The sequence below is a fragment of the Mchenga conophoros genome, linkage group LG12, assembly GCF_057382185.1.
Source record: "Mchenga conophoros isolate Kocher_MC1m ecotype Shallow Benthic linkage group LG12, M_conophoros_male_GT1.1, whole genome shotgun sequence".
Taxonomy (NCBI): Eukaryota; Metazoa; Chordata; class Actinopteri; order Cichliformes; family Cichlidae; genus Mchenga; species Mchenga conophoros.
Genome location: NC_140537.1, coordinates 17,660,204 through 17,676,308, shown reverse-complemented (window position 1 = coordinate 17,676,308; position 16,105 = coordinate 17,660,204). Strand labels below are relative to the sequence as shown.

The 16,105-nt window shown below is 38.4% G+C and overlaps 1 protein-coding gene across 1 annotated transcript; it reads left to right on the top strand.

The window, feature by feature from the left end:
• The first annotated feature begins 627 nt into the window (after nucleotides 1-627).
• Nucleotides 628-7,144, top strand: LOC146562401 (aquaporin-3-like). Its single transcript, XM_085294114.1, has 6 exons — nucleotides 628-808; nucleotides 4,600-4,726; nucleotides 4,865-5,002; nucleotides 5,541-5,656; nucleotides 5,750-5,967; nucleotides 6,060-7,144. The coding sequence occupies exons 1-6, from the start codon at nucleotides 701-703 to the stop codon at nucleotides 6,268-6,270; spliced, it is 918 nt and encodes a 305-aa protein (XP_085150240.1). The 5' UTR covers nucleotides 628-700; the 3' UTR covers nucleotides 6,271-7,144.
• Nucleotides 7,145-16,105: the final 8,961 nt, after the last annotated feature.

The window sequence follows — 16,105 nt, the reverse complement described above, 5'->3', positions numbered from 1 at the left end:
GGTTCAGAATATACTGCTTTGAAAATAATGGAGATTCATTTGTCAAGATGTGTATATATATATATATAGCATTCCATATGCTATATGGCTCTTGTGGCAACCAGGTAAGTTTGGATTTGCTTCCACTTGTTGTTTCCCAATGAGTGGAAATAGGAATTCTTTCCAACATTTGCTTTTTTTAATCAAACAAAAAACCCAGGATACCTGCGTATTAGTAAATACATAATTATATCTTATTTTTCATACAGTGAGTACTTCTAATCCCAATTCTGAGGGACAGAGAACAAGCATCATCAGTAAACTTAAACATACATTTAAGTTTAAATATATAACTTCATTTTATTTGGTTAGACTATTTTTGGTTGTAAAGGAGGGTAAAGGTAATATTAAAGTATTTACCTTACAATGCAAAAATGTCCTGAGGAAGAAAAAAAGGTGTACAGAGTGTGTGTGTGTGTATGGGTGTTTGTGCGTGACAGGTGGTGAGGGAGTGAACAGGTCAGTGACAAAACCAAGCTAGCACAGAGGCGGGGTATAGAGGGGTGGGTCCAAGCTCAGAATGGCCATCCGAGACCATTGGCTATAAAAGAGGAACTCAGTCCTCTCAGCTTCACAGGCACTCAGGAAATTCTACCAACTGTGTGTGTGTGTGTGTGTTTGTGTCATTTCTCACAGTCTCTTCAACCTGTGACAAGAAGACATGGGCTGGCAAAAGCATTATCTGGATAAACTGTCCCGCTTCTTCCAGATCCGCAACCTGCTGCTTCGTCAAGCCCTGGCAGAGTGTCTTGGCACTCTCATCCTTGTGGTAAGTGCATGTTTGTGTGTGGAAGCGTAAGAATGTGTGCACCTGTGTCTGTGCGTGTATGCATGGAATTCATGTATAATCTCAACACAACATTAAAACAATATTCATCCTTTAAATAATGCTATCTATTATGAATAACCCCTGCTCACCTGTTATATACATATATATGTGTGTGTGTGTTTGTGTGTAGGATCCCAGAGGCGCAACCTCACCCTTTCTTCACATAAAAAGGAGTTATATATGTGCACATGAACATGGAAGTTAATACATGCAAAGTAATGATGATAATTCAGTATGAGGAACAGCACATTTGTTATTGTTGTTTTTGTTTTCAGTATCAGTATTAAAGACAGAGGCCGACAAAAGATGAAATAGAATTTTATCTTGCATTGTCTCAAACATAAAGGTTAAAATAGGCATCAAAACAATAACTGTGAGGTGGACAACTTTTGCTTGCTAACTGAAATATATAGATATACTGTAGAAATATAGACTCCAGAGTATACCATTAAAAGTTGTTTATTTTGAAATGACGCCAAGAATAAAATGGATTTTACAGTTAATAATTTAAATTCTAGCAGGCAGCGTATTCTTTTAATGACTAAACATGATTAATCTTGCAGCACAATGTGATCTGGAAACCTGATAATAACCTGATAATAAACTCACAGAAGCAGGCTACCCCTGATTAAAATATCCCGTGTATGTACATATATATGATCTACATTTGTTTTGAGCACTTTGGATTGATCTATGTTAAATCATTATGGGAAATTAGAAATATTTGACCTGTAATGGTGTAACTCTTGGTGTGACTACTGATAGTACACAAAGGTGTGGTGAAGTTATTCATCAGGACACGTTCAGTGGCAGAATAATAGGTGCCACATTTTTCTTATGCAATAATATCTTGCGTAAAAATTCCTCTTTCTTCTTAATTTTTGTTTGTGATTTTCAATGCCTCCAGATGAACTCATGCTCACTGGGTGTGTGCAGCCGTGCGCGTTTTAATATTGTCTGAAATTCATGGTAGATTTGCTCACAAATTGACCATTGCATATGGAAAAAATTAGTTCTAGTCAAAGGCATTTAAAATATGTCATGAACTGACTGAGTAACTTTTCTGTTAGTATAGCGTGCTTAAATGCCTCATCACTGAGTCTAAACTGGCTTTGACCTTGGAAGCCATTTAGCAGCAGCAGCATCAGCAGCTGTCAGGGGTTAAGACATTTGTTTTGGTTTTTTTTTGCATTTTTTTGACACCTTCTTTGGCATGAAAAAGTGGGAATGAGATCTGTCGGCGCTAACCAGGTTTACACTATTTTAAAGGAAAATCTCAATATCAACGTATTTTAACGCTTGATGGAATGCAGTGTTTCATATTCACCTTACTGTGGCGCTGCGTTTTTGAATCCGGCGCTCATCGGGTCCTGGAGCCGTGAAGGCCTGTATAAGAGGCTGACCGGAGATCGAATTCACGCTCCCGGATTTTCTTTTGCTGTGCACAGACTCTTTTCCAGCGCAGGCGTCACGACGTCAGGATCCGATGAAGACCGTCTGTGGAAAACTAGACGTTAAAAATAACAGTCAGTTCTCCGGCTACGAAGGACCAATTAAATGTCAGGGGTTAAGACATTTGCAGACCGACTCAGAGAGTATTAAGACATGCGCATGGGTGTGTGCCTCTCAGCAAAATCACACACACTCAGTGCAGGCTGGTTGCTTTATTTATAAGGCAAAATGGGTTACATAGTACTTCCTCTTTTAACCGAAAGGGAAAAGGCCAGACATTACCTAAGCTTATCTGACCTCTGCACACAAACTAAGAATAAAAACATAGAAGTATATCACACTTATCTGACATCACACACACTGGGTTAAAGAATACATACTTGTATACTTGTCAAACATCTCAGACACTAAAGTAAGGAATGCATTATGTTCTCTTTAACAATAAGCTTGGTTATGTGAAAATATATGAACACTCGATTATAAGGCACACTTGATTATACTTGATTTCATAAAAATCCTCTCACAGCAGCAGATTGTGTCTTTGGTTGCCACTGGTGTGCTAAACCCATGTGAAGGTGGAATCCATTTTCCACTTCAAAAGCAGTCTGCTTTCATCTGGAGAGTAGCTGTTGGAATTCCTCTAAGGCTCTTCATCCTGATTTTAAAAAGATCCCACAGAGACCGGTTTCAGGCCTCTCACTCCCAGACAAATCCTAAGTGTCTGTTTCAGTTGGCTGACTGCTCTGCAGTTCTTTTATAAGCTCCCTGACTGTGCTAACATTTGGCACTATAGATGTATGAAATGCTGAATCGGCAACTTGAATGTTTGTTGCTGGGTTGCAGTTAAGCTACATTATGACAGAAACATATGAAGTAACTGTAATTTGTGAAAAGAGCACAGAATCACTGAATATGAGCACTTCTAGAAGTGCTTCTGCAAGCTGGAAGTAGCTCTCCCTGTGTCCAAATTTAGTATCAGATTTAAATGAGACCTTTCTGGTGGAATGCGATCTAAATCAGGAAATGGACACTCACAAGCTAATGGCTGATCATTTGTAATCCAGTGCCTATGACATTAAGAAGTATCAAAAAGACTTTGTTCACACTCCTAAAAATAAAACAGCTAAGCACAATTCTAGCATAAGACTCAGCTATATCCTATTTTTCCAGCAACGGCTGGTCTCATCGTAGGAGGAGAGTTTACACTGAGCACAGTGATAATGAGCACTCCTCAGGCGCCAGTCCCTCTAAAGGCGGTTCCCTCAGACTAACCTCAACGTCATCTGATCTCAGTGAAAAGAATCCTCTTCATGGGGCTTAGAGCACAGAAGCCTAAGCATGGACGCTTACATACTACACTTACAAGCACATCCAAAGAACACTCATGGATATATGCACAAATATAATCACGAGGTACTCTGAACACACAGTTTGACATATCCTGTTTGGTGCTGTTCCATCCAGCCATCCATCCATCTTCTTCCACTTATCTGGGGCCAGGTCGCAAGGGGCACCAGCCTAAGCGGAGGGGCAAGACCTCCCTCTCCCCAGCCACCTCGTCCAGCTTATCCAGGGGAACATCAAGGCGTTCCCTGGCCATCTGAGGGATATAATCTCTCCAGTGCGTCCTTGGTCTGCCCCAGGGCCTCCTCCCGGTGGGACGTGCCCGGAACACCTCACCCTGGTGCTGTTGATAAAGAAAAACGTTCCCAAACCATCTTTATCCTCTTTCCAAGTGGATTAGGACTTGTTTTTCCCCCTTCTTGGATAAATCACTTGGGAATAATGACAGTTCCCCTCCGATCAAGGTCAACATACTGACCTTTCTGTACATGTAGTGTAGTCTTCTCCTGTCTGCCCTTGTTAAAACAATGGATTTCATTCAGAGCAGGTCTCATTCAGTGGGTTTTTGTTTTACAGGTCTCACAAATAATGATAACATTCTTTAATCTCACCTTGACTGACTAACAGGGCCTCTAATGTACAATACTTATATTGTGAGATGCTGAGTATGGTTGATGTCGTACACAAAACTTTGTAAAGTCTTGATATGCAGAATGCATTTCTCAGAGCAATTGGAAAGGTTTTCTTCATTTCAAACAAAAGTCAATGCAACAAACGGACAGAAAACATTTAGTCAAATTTAAATAGACCCATTTAAACAAAAACACACATTGAATTTTTCATTATATTAACTGTTCTACAAGAGAAACAACCAAAAACTAGTGTATTCATTTATTGGGACCCAATTGAACTTGATTTCTCTGCTCTCTCTCCAGATGTTTGGCTGCGGTTCTGTGGCCCAGTTGGTGTTGAGCGGTGGTTCCCATGGTATGTTCCTTACTGTCAACTTTGCCTTCGGCTTTGCTGCTACGTTAGGCATCTTGGTCTGTGGCCAAATATCAGGTAAGCAAACTGATTTATTGATGTTTATGTTATGTAACATGTATTTAGAGCTTTTTTTGTTTTACTTTAGGCAAGGCTGTGATTTTGTGTGATTATGGACTGCACACACTGACATAATGTCAACATCTGCATTTGCAGGCGGCCATCTCAACCCAGCAGTAACTTTTGCCTTGTGTCTGCTTGGAAGAGAGCGCTGGAGAAAGTTTCCCATGTACTTCCTCTTTCAGACAATTGGTGCTTTCTTTGGTGCTGCTATTATTTTTGGCATGTACTATGGTAAGTGAAGACTTCTAGTGATGAGTCAGAATTATCTTATTATATAATTATTAGATAAATATACAATATATATATACACTCAACAAAAATATAAACGCAACACCTTTGTTACTGCTCCCATTCTCCATGGGATGGACGTAGAGACCTAAAATTCATTCCAGATACGCAATATAACCATCCCTCCCAAACAGTGGTTGTGGGCAGTCTGAGGTACACCTGTGCACTACTCATGATGTCAGATCAGCATCCTGATGTGGCACACCTGTGAGGTGGGATGGATTATCTCAATATGGCAGATGTGCCCACTACCACACATTTGGACTGATTTGTGACCACTGTTTGGGAGGGATGGTTATATTGTGTATCTGGAATGAATTTTAGGTCTCTACGTCCATCCCATGGGGAATGGGAGCAGTAACAAAGGTGTTGCGTTTATATTTTTGTTGAGTGTATATAATTATCATATCTTATTATTTAAGCAGCAACAACAGCAATAATTAAAAAAAAAAAAAACATCTTATTATTTGGATCCCATTAGATGCCCTGTGGGACCATCCTGCAAGTTTTAATGTGACTGGACCTGACGCCACAGCTGGCATCTTTGCTACTTATCCTGGAAACCATCTCACCCTTGTCAACGGTTTCTTTGATCAGGTAGTCTTTTGAAATGCAAACTGGTTTTATACACAAATTTTAAGAACAGAATATAGATGGGATTCCCTCTTACATTTCATTTTTACCACACAGATTATTGGCACAGCAGCACTGATAGTTTGCATTCTGGCCATTGTGGATCCTCACAACAACCCTATCCCCCAAGGGCTGGAGGCCTTCACTGTGGGATTTGTGGTTCTGGTCATTGGATTGTCTATGGGCTTTAATTCTGGCTATGCAGTGAATCCTGCCAGAGACCTCGGACCACGTCTTTTCACCGCTATAGCTGGTTGGGGGAGTGAGGTTTTCACGTCAGTGGACAGATTTGAACTACTTTTCCTTCACATTGCCTTTACAGTGATCCCTACTAACACTTACTAACTCTTATTCTGTCTCTGTCCAGGGTTAGACAAGGCTGGTTCCTGGTCCCTGTTTTTGCTCCATTCCTCGGTACCTTCATTGGTGTAATGATATACCAGCTGATGGTTGGTTTCCACATGGAAGGGGAAGTACGTGACAGGAAAGAGAGCACAGAGCAGGAGACTGTCCGACTCACCAATGTGACTTCCAAAGACAACTCCAGAGAGGCTGTGAAAGAAAGAAATGAGTGTTAGTCCGTTAGAGAGATGTCACTTAAAAAAAACATGCACTAAATACATAGTATCCCACCCTCACTTACTTCCTGACACAGCTATTGTTCTCAAACAATTGTTTCTGTTGGGACTTCTCCCCAGATAGATGTCAGGTTACCTTCTGTACAGTTGCATGTTTATGTGTCATAGTTTAGAGACTGACTGTGTGAATTTAAATATGAATTCAGAAGCAAAGAATTACATTAATTCTTTTATGACATGAACTTTCAGATTTTAGTATCTACAACACCAGACTTAACAGTATTGTATGCTTTACACCAATTTAATTTTAGATAATCTTTTTATGGAGTTTTACATACTTTATATTCTGTATATACTTAGTTAGATTAAAATATTTTTAAAAATCCTGTTCTGTGCTTTTCTCAGCCCATTTCAGTGGGATATTAAAACAATCAAACATAAGCATGTTCAAACATTTGTCTATCTTGTCTATATAATGAAAGTAGTACATTTCACTTAATGTAGGCGCCACTCAGTGACATTATCATACCTGTGCAAACTGTTGCCTCTGTTATCTTGGGTAGAGAGATTGTAGCGAGGGTTATAGGGATATAATCTTTCTACCCTTTACAAAGACAATCTTGAAGTAACTAAATCTGCTTCTTTCTTATATCCACACGTGTTTCATTTTTGACCAAATTTTCTAAATAAATGTTATTTAAAGATATTAAATTCCATTTCCATGCTTGAAACTAGTGTGAAAAAAAGTCTTATTTCATAGAAACATATTGCCTACGTTCATCGGTGTCTATTGATGGGTGTGTTTTTTATATCCTTTTTGTCCTTTACTAGGTGCCAGACTGGACAGTGACTCTTTAAATTTTGTATGTAGGTTGAGGGGAAATGCTTTTGAATGATTGCAGTAAAGTTCTCCTTTTTGTTTTTGCATAACGTAAGTGTGGTTCATGTTACTCTCCTGATATTCCTTTTTCCTGTTTGTCAGAAGTGCTTCTCATTTCTGAACGTGACTGTACTCTGATTACATGAGATAAAAAGTACAAAACATTGTCATAAAAATAAGCTAAAGTGACACATAAAGGTTCACTTCTCAGACAGACTAGCTTGCGCCTATCCCCTTCTGACAAATTAATATATATCTTACAATAATGAACAATTGTGGGAGCAATGTATAAAAGAGTAATTCAGTACTTTGCCCTTCATACTCACTGTTTTCACTATAGCTAGGGCTACCAACAACGCCACCTTTGGAATTTCACCCAAAGAAATAAGTACTAACACCAGTAAGGTACACAGGTTTGTTCCACTAATATGAGGCAGGAGATGTGATTTCACAATTAAAAGTTATACTTCGTTACTCAAAGAAAACTTTTTTTAAAACTCTACACATTCAACCATAACGGGAATGGGGGTTGGTGTTCAGAACTGAGGATGGTCAACTTGACGGGGAGACGATTTCAACAAATAAAAAAGATAAATAGATCACCCCAGACACTTGTGAGCATGCACTCAACTGCGAAGAGAATCTGGCACCAACCACACACACAGCACATAATAACAGTCAGCTGGGAAACCCTCCACCACCTTCAGCTCTCAGCCTGGAAGCAAAAGGGACGAAATCAGCAGGTTTATACACAAAAAAAGGATAAATTATACGTTAAACTTAATATTAACAAAATCCTTTCACAATTTACCTAACAACCGTTCCTTAACAAAAACTACAAAAGTTAAACAATACTTGATAAAATAAAAACAGTTCAAAATGAACCCCACCTCAGACACACAACCCATATACATTAAAATATTTAAGGCCCGGGTTAGGGAATCAAACTCAGTCGCTGCTCAACCAGCAGAATTTGTGCTTGTTTGTGCTTTTTCTGCCTTTAGGATTGTATTTTCTCTCTTCACTCACTAAGGTTAATTATGGAGTTCCACAGGGTTCAGTGCTAGGACCAGTTCTGTTTACATTATACATGCTTCCCTTAGGCAGCATCATTAGAAGGCATAGCATACATTTTCACTGCTATGCAGTTTACACTCAACTTTATCTTACGATGAAGACAGATAACACACACCAATTAGTTAAACTGCAGGAATGTCGTAAAGACATAAAGACCCAGATGAACTCTGATTTTCTGCTTCTTAATTCTGTGAGCAACATAGTGAGGAAATGGAAGACCACAGGGACGGTTCTAAGGCCTAAATCTTAGATAAGCAGAGGCAAATGATGATGAGAACAGTCATAGTCAACCCACACACCAGCTCCAAAGACCTGCAACATCATCTTCCTGCAGATGGTGTCACTGTGCATCGTTAAACTATTCAGCGCACTTTGCACAAGGAGATTCTGTACGGGAGAGTAATGCAGAAGAAGCCTTTTCTGCACACATGCCACAGAGTCGCTTGAGGTATGCTAAAGCACATTTGCACAAGCTTCATTTTGGAATAAGGTGCTGTGGACTGATGAAACTAGAGTTATTTGGGCATAACACGAGGCCATACACGTGGTGGAAACAGAACACAGCTTTCCAAGAGAAACACTTGCTGCCCACAGTAAAATGTGGTGGCGGTTCCATCATGCTGTGGGGCTGTGTGCCCAGTGCAGGTACTGGGAATCTTGTTAAAGTTGAGGGTCGCATGGATTCCAGTTGATATCAGCAGATTCTTGAGAACAATGTTCAAGAATCAGTGACAAAGTTGAAGTTGCGCCATGGCTGGATATTTCAATAAGACAATGACCCTAAACACTGCTCAAAATCTACTAAGGCATTCATGCAGAGGAACAAGTACAACATTCTGGAATGGCCGTCTCAGTCCCCAGACCTGAATATTATTGAAAATCTATGGTGTGACTTAAAGCAGGCTATCCATGAAACCATCAAACCTGTCAAATCGTTACACTTCTCAAATATCATTGTGTTCATCTGCTATATGGTATATTTAAATGAAATTGCTGATCCAAACAACCGATGATTTATGAAGGAAAATCATGAAAATTATCAAGGGTGCTCATACTTTTGTAATAACACTGTACAACGTCTTAAATAATCATGCCCCATCTTATCTTAATGACCTTATAGTACCACATAACCCCATTAGAGCACTTTGCTCTTTAGTTAGGGCTGGATCAGGTGACCCTGAATCCTCCTTTAGTTATGCTGCAATAGGTGTAGGCTGCTGGGGGATGCCCGTGATGCATTGAATTTTCTTTTTCAGTCACCTTTCTCACTCACTATGTCTTAACAGACCTCTCTGCATTGAATCATACTTGTTATTAATCTCTGACTCCCTTCCACAGCATGTCTTTCTCCTGTTTTCCTTCTCTCACCCCAACGAGTCGTGGCAGATGGCCCGCCCCTTCCTGAGCCTGGTTCTGCCAGAGGTTTCTTCCTGTTAAAAGGGAGTTTTTCCTTCCTAAAAACAGCCTATATTTTCAAATGGATAGGTTTATACCTTTTTCTTTTTTCTGTCTTAATGACAGATGTTAACATCTGAATTTTATTGAGTCGGCCTGTTTTTTTTTGGGGGGGGGGGGGGTTTCTGCATTAGCTGGCTTCACAGTTGGAAATAACTATTATGACAACAGCCGTTATCAGCTTTCTTATGTTGCTTTTTCCGTTTCAGACACTCTTTGCGCTCATAAGGTGCCTTTCATGCATCACATGACTCTTCTTCAACACAAACTAATCCCTAGGAGGGCGATCTACACCAGAGACTTTGATAAAATGTACACTACATGCCCCAATTTTTTCCAGTTATTTATTACAATTCAACTTGTTTAAGTCCAGTGAATAGCTTGAAATGGTACAAAGGGAAGTGGTGAACTGCCAGAGGTTTAAAAAAAAGTAACGTTAAAAGTGAAAAATTCTGTACATGTCCAAACTATACAAAAGACCTTTTACAGGGAACACAAAATGGGTTAACAATTTAAAGCTGTTCTGCAGCAATGGTTGATCGAACCTTGAAAGCTGGCGCTACTAATTCCTACAGGTGTTCCAACTTTTCTGGATTACTTACAACCCCCTCTTGTCTGCACAAAAGCAGTGTTGGAACAGACTGTGGTACCATACCCTTGTGAGCATCAGGTGAACAGTATTGTATTGCAGGAAAGAGGCAAGTAACAATGGAAGAGAGACACACCATCATAACACTTAAAAATGTAGGTCTTTCCTAAAGAGAAACTGCCAAATTCAAGGTGTCAGTACAATTTCCTTCACCATCAAAGGCACTCAGAAACTGGTCCAAACTCTGACAGGAAGCCACAACTGATAATACAAAGCCACAACTGAATCAGAGGACAAGTTTCTGAGAGTTAACAGCTTGCGTGATAGGTGGCTCACAGGGCAACACTTTCAAGCACAGTTTAATAGTGGTCATAGTAAACAAGTCTCAGGTTCAACTGTGAGGAGAAGACTTTAAGTTGCAGGTTTGACAGGACGAGTGTGATGGTTTGGGGCTGTTTTGCTGGATTCAGGGTCATTGTCTTGTACAGAGTCAGAGGCACCCTGAACCAAAATGGCTACTGCGGCATTCTGCATTGCCATGCAATACCCTCTGGTATGCACCTACTTGGTCAGAGGTTCATCCTAAAGCAAGATAATGACCCAAAGTCCAAGCTAAGCCAGAATTACCTCAGGAAAAGAGAACAAGATGGTAAGTTTGAAAAGATGGAGTGTCTAGCACAGTCTCCAGACTTAAACCCCATCGAGCTGGTTTAGGATGAAATGGACAGAAGAGTGAAAGCAAAGCAACCTACAAGTGCCACACGTTTATGGGAACTTCTGCAACACATGTCGGAAGAACTTTCTGAAGAATATTTGATTTCTATTGTAGAACGAAAGCCACGGGTGTGTTCAGCTGTTATTTCTGCCAAAGGTGGCTACTTTGATCTGTCAAAAGTTTAGAATACATTTTGGTCTATAAATTGATTCAGCAATTTCTTTTTTTTTTTTTAACTCCAATTGCTTATTTGTATCATGCTTTCATTAGAGACATTAATCTGCAGAATTTTCAATTAAAAAAAGACTGGAAAAATTGGGGTGTTCTAAAACCTTTGACTGGTAGTGTATATACAAAAGTCTATAACTGTGGCAAAAAGATGAGATTAATCCAGCAGAAAATCATTAATCTAGTGATCTAGGAAACACTGGTAAAATAAACATTGCAATTTTATTATCAGAACACTGAGTGCGCTCTCAATGCTGCTCTTTCTTCTTAAAATGATAGCTGGACATCATAGCTCTGAAACTTAAAAATGAAAACATTTAAACATTAAATGTTACCGTCCCTTAGATTTGAAGAGGTGCTCGTGAGGTTTTCTAGTTGCCACAATTCTTAGCAGTGGATACAAATCAAGTATAAAAACTTTTATACATCTTCAGCGTCACCAAATGAATCCAAGCAAAAGATCACATTTATTTGTCCATGAAAAAAAAAAAACCTGCTTTTACTGGCCATAAAAATGCTGCTTGTTCTAGCAGGTCTTCTACCTTACAAGAAGTTTTGGAGTAATCATAGAGGTGAGACACATAAGCTTTTAGTATTACATCTACCGCCAGTGAAAGCTCGAGTTAAAGAAGGAACCCTTCTACCCAAAACAGAATGTTTTCATGCTAAAACAATATAATACTTTCAATATAACATTTCACATACCAAGTATATTCATTCATTATTACATGGTTTGGTACCGAATGTACCTATTGAATCCCCATTATATCCTTTAAGCCACACTATTTGCTCATGCTGGAGTTTTATCAAAGCATTTGCAGCTGGCTTGACTTACCAGCTAGACAACATTTTTTCACAGGAAAGATGAAATACAGATATCAGAGACATTGACAAATGCACAGATGTTTTAACCTAATATCATAATGTCTGTCAGTATGGATTAAAGCAAAGAAGAAGTAAACAAAGTAAGAACACTATATGAATTCCCCGGGTAAGTTCAAAGAACTTGCACTCTATGTTTGAGCAATAAAAATGTTTTCACACATGAACAGACACTTATGGTCTGTTTTGCTATGCGTAGTATGGAACATGTTGGTACCATGTGCAGGCCATGTGTGATAAATGCTATATACCCTAAAGCTCCAGAGGTTATAGTACTTCAATACTTTGGCCAAGGCTAACCTGTGATTCAGTGATTTATTTCTCCACATGATCATCAACAACAGAATATTTAAAGGCTATGGAAAATGCAATAACCCAGATACCTAAAATGCAGCACAAAGCACATTTAAAACTCAGCAGTATTTCAGTGTGTAATCTTAAAATATTTGAAGCCTTGTGTTTTGCCTGTAAATCACAATTAGTATCAAAGTGAACAATGTGTGTGTGTGTAGTGTGTCTATGTATTTGGAATATCCAGTTTTAAATCTGCAAAAAATGTTGGGATGATGTGTAAAATGCAAATAGAAATAAAATGCAATGATTCACAAATATCATACAACCATGAATTAGTCACAATAAAACACAGAAAGCAAATTTATGTTTAAAATGTTTACATTTATATTAAATGAGACATTTTACTATTCAATTAAAAAATATTAGCTCCTTTGTAACTTAATGGGAACAGCCTGTCTCAGAAAGGTTGGGATGGGGGTAAGAAAAAAGACTCGATAAGTAAATGGTACTAAATAGAAATATCTGGAGAGAGATTTTGCAACTAACTAGGATAATTGGCAACAGGTTAGCAAGACTAGGTCATGAACATCTTAGGCGGAGGTTCAATAATGGCATCTAAAAAACATAATGTTCCACCATGGAAAAATTCTGACAAGTTTTAGTTCATTATCTACTGTAAATATATCAAAAGTTACCAAGAATATGAGAAATCTAAATCAATACATGATCCTCCGTCCCTCAGATTGTATTGCATCAAAAACAGGCATGGTGTTGTCACGATAATCACTACATGGGTTTAGGATCATTTGCAGAAATCACACAGTTTGCCAACCACAAATTCAGGTTAAAGGTCTGTCATTCAAAGAAGAAGCCACATGTGAACATTTCTTTATAGCTGTTTCTGTTCCTTCCTTCTAATCGTCTCCTATTTTCTAATCATAGACAGGTGTGAAATGAACTGGTGAACTGGTGTGGACAGTATGGAAACACTGTCCAACACAGCTGATTCAAATTACCAAATTACCTCCTCGACATGTTTTGGAGTTCTCCAGAGGCCTGGTAATGAACTAAGCATTTGATTCAGGTGTGTTGACCAGCCCTGGAGTTCCCCACCCCTGGTCTAATGGCTCATTAGTATTTATATAATCTGCTTTTTTTTTTTAAATGTGCAGTGGTGTCATGAATTGTTGTGTCATCTTTTTTTTACTGTCTGATGTGATATAATCAATATGGGATGAAAAGCAAATGGTTTTATGTTCCACCAATCATCTATCGTTTATCCAAAGCCAGGTACCATAAATCCTGTATTGTGTTAAATATTGCAACCGTTTTGATGGTGCTCTGTTTTTTCAACCAGCACTAACAAATACAAATATGTTACATTGCAGAAGTTTGAAGAGCTCCATTGCTTCAAAACAACCAAGTAAAAAAATGAATTATATAATAAAACCTGTGAAAACTGGTAATCCTCCAGGTACTGAAAGTGCTGACTAACTCTCTCACACACCTCTTTTTCATGCATGTCACCACCAGCCACCACCTATAAAGACTTTGCACACAGTTTCGCACACAGGCGGTGATACATTTTCCATTGTTTTCTCTCAGTACTCGGGCAGACTGGATTTAAAATGACAATCACTCGGTGTCAACACTTTCACTAAAAGATGTTTGAAGGTGTGCACATGAGCCATGCTAAATTAAGGGTGTATCTATAGGTCAGTGTAGCCAGACAATGTTATTACAATCATTTCTACACTATGTCTGTAAATGACCTGAAATAAATTGTGAATCTGAAATCATTACTTCATCCTCTCACATGCTTTTATTTCAAGTCCGCATATTTTGTTTTTGAATTATTTTTAATGCAAGAAATTTGTGGTTTTACTGTTGCCAGTGATTGATTACCTAGCGGCAATCCCTTTTTAGATAAATGCAATCATATTACAAAAACCTGGACAGATTTACCTGTGACCTGTTTTAGGGTGGGACTCAGATACGAAAAGAATTGTTTGAGTCTTTCTGGTGTAGCAATACATAGAAGTCATGCCAGCATAAACAAATTCTAAGAGTTATAATAGAGTTTTTTCTTTACTTATGATGAAATGATTTGTTAAAATATACTGTAGCAAAAAACAAAAACAAAAAACCCAACAACTGAGAAGACGGTTTCTATGCCACTACAATATCAATATTTAAAAGGAGTTGGCTTCACTTTTGGCATAGATTAGTGGCACTGTGGCTGTTATCTTTCAAAGATAAAAAATATCTTGGGTTTGTTGAAGTTGCTTCATAATACCTCCCTGGGTTGGGTTTAAGGCCAATCCAATACAAGCATGAAAAGCTGTAAGCTGTAGAAGCAAAATTGTTGACACATTTCACCAAAAGAGAAAAAAATATATATATAACCTCCAATTTTTAATCTGGCATGTGGATGTGGTTTGGAACAGGGGATGGATTGCTGTATTTTGTTCAGTAAACTTTGTGCTCTGTCATTAGGATAAACACAACCACGGCAGGAGAGCTGCAAGACTTACTTTCTCTGATGGAAGAAAAAGGATATATTTGTACATTTAAAGCACATAGAAAACTTGTGAGTGCATTTTTGCAAAACAGAAGTTTTATATATTGTTCAGTTTCTTTGTTCTCTTGTCAAATTCTTTTCCCCTGACACTGTCTGGTCTACACACAGATCTATCAAAAAGGAGGGATCAACAACAGCCAGGTCTCTTTGCACAAACACTTTTACATAGCCTTTGGTTTTGTCTTGTAGAACGACTCCTCCTGCTGGGAAGTTTCTGTGCCACAAGAAAATACCATGTTTTCTGTAACTTTTATTGTCATTATAAACTTCAAGATTCAAGAAGTTTATTGTCGTATACACTGCAAAACACAAATGGTTACACTGAGCAACGGTATTCTTACTTTGCACCAAATGCACCATAAATTGGCTGCAATGTTTGCATGCAACAAGACAAACCCCCTCTATAGGTGGTTTTCAGTAATTAGCCATAATTGTACAATATTTTATGTCAGCCATAACCATGCAGTATTTTTGAATCAGTTCCAAAAGTTTGTGATGCTGTTTAAAATGTAAATAAGAGCAGCAATTTAGAAATTTTGGAATACAACTAAAAAAGACAAAGTTAAATGGTAAATTACACTAGTGAAATACCTATAAGCATTAGGTAAATGGATATCTATGTTAATGGAAGTAAGCAACACTAGCCACCACTGGGCAGGGACGTCTAATCGTCGTAAAGCTTAGAACCTAGAAAAAACCACATATTACTTTCCCAAGTATTTATCCAATTGAAGGCTTAAGCCACTGCCATCTAACAAGCATTCCCTCAAGTATTTATACAAGAAATCACGAGAATCTTTTTTTCTATTGTGAAAGCATCAAAAAATGTTAACGATTCTACTTTCTTGGGTTTTTTTTCTCATAACAATAAACTCCATTGAACATATCTCTATATAGATATAGTTATATACTGTACCTGTCTGCTCAAAAACTACACACACCCCATTCCAGTAGCTCATAGAACAACTTTTGGCAGCAACAATGTGAAGTATTTGTTTTCTGTATGACTTTCATTCTCTCACTCATTGTGAAGGAATTTTGGCCCATTCGTTTTTGCAACATTGCTTCAGTTCAGTTCTGAGGTTTGCTGGTGTTCATTTGTGCAAAGTTCTCCTAAGGTCCCACCACAGCATT

What these genes read in the sequence shown, in the direction of transcription:
- LOC146562401 (XM_085294114.1), top strand. Translation starts at nt 701, where the DNA reads ATGGGCTGGCAAAAGCATTATCTGGATAAACTGTCCCGCTTCTTCCAG. An exon ending in TATTTTTGGCATGTACTATG is followed by an intron (nt 5,003 to 5,540) that starts GTAAGTGAAGAC and finishes GGATCCCATTAG; the next exon opens with ATGCCCTGTGGGACCATCCT. An exon ending in TCAACGGTTTCTTTGATCAG is followed by an intron (nt 5,657 to 5,749) that starts GTAGTCTTTTGA and finishes TTTACCACACAG; the next exon opens with ATTATTGGCACAGCAGCACT.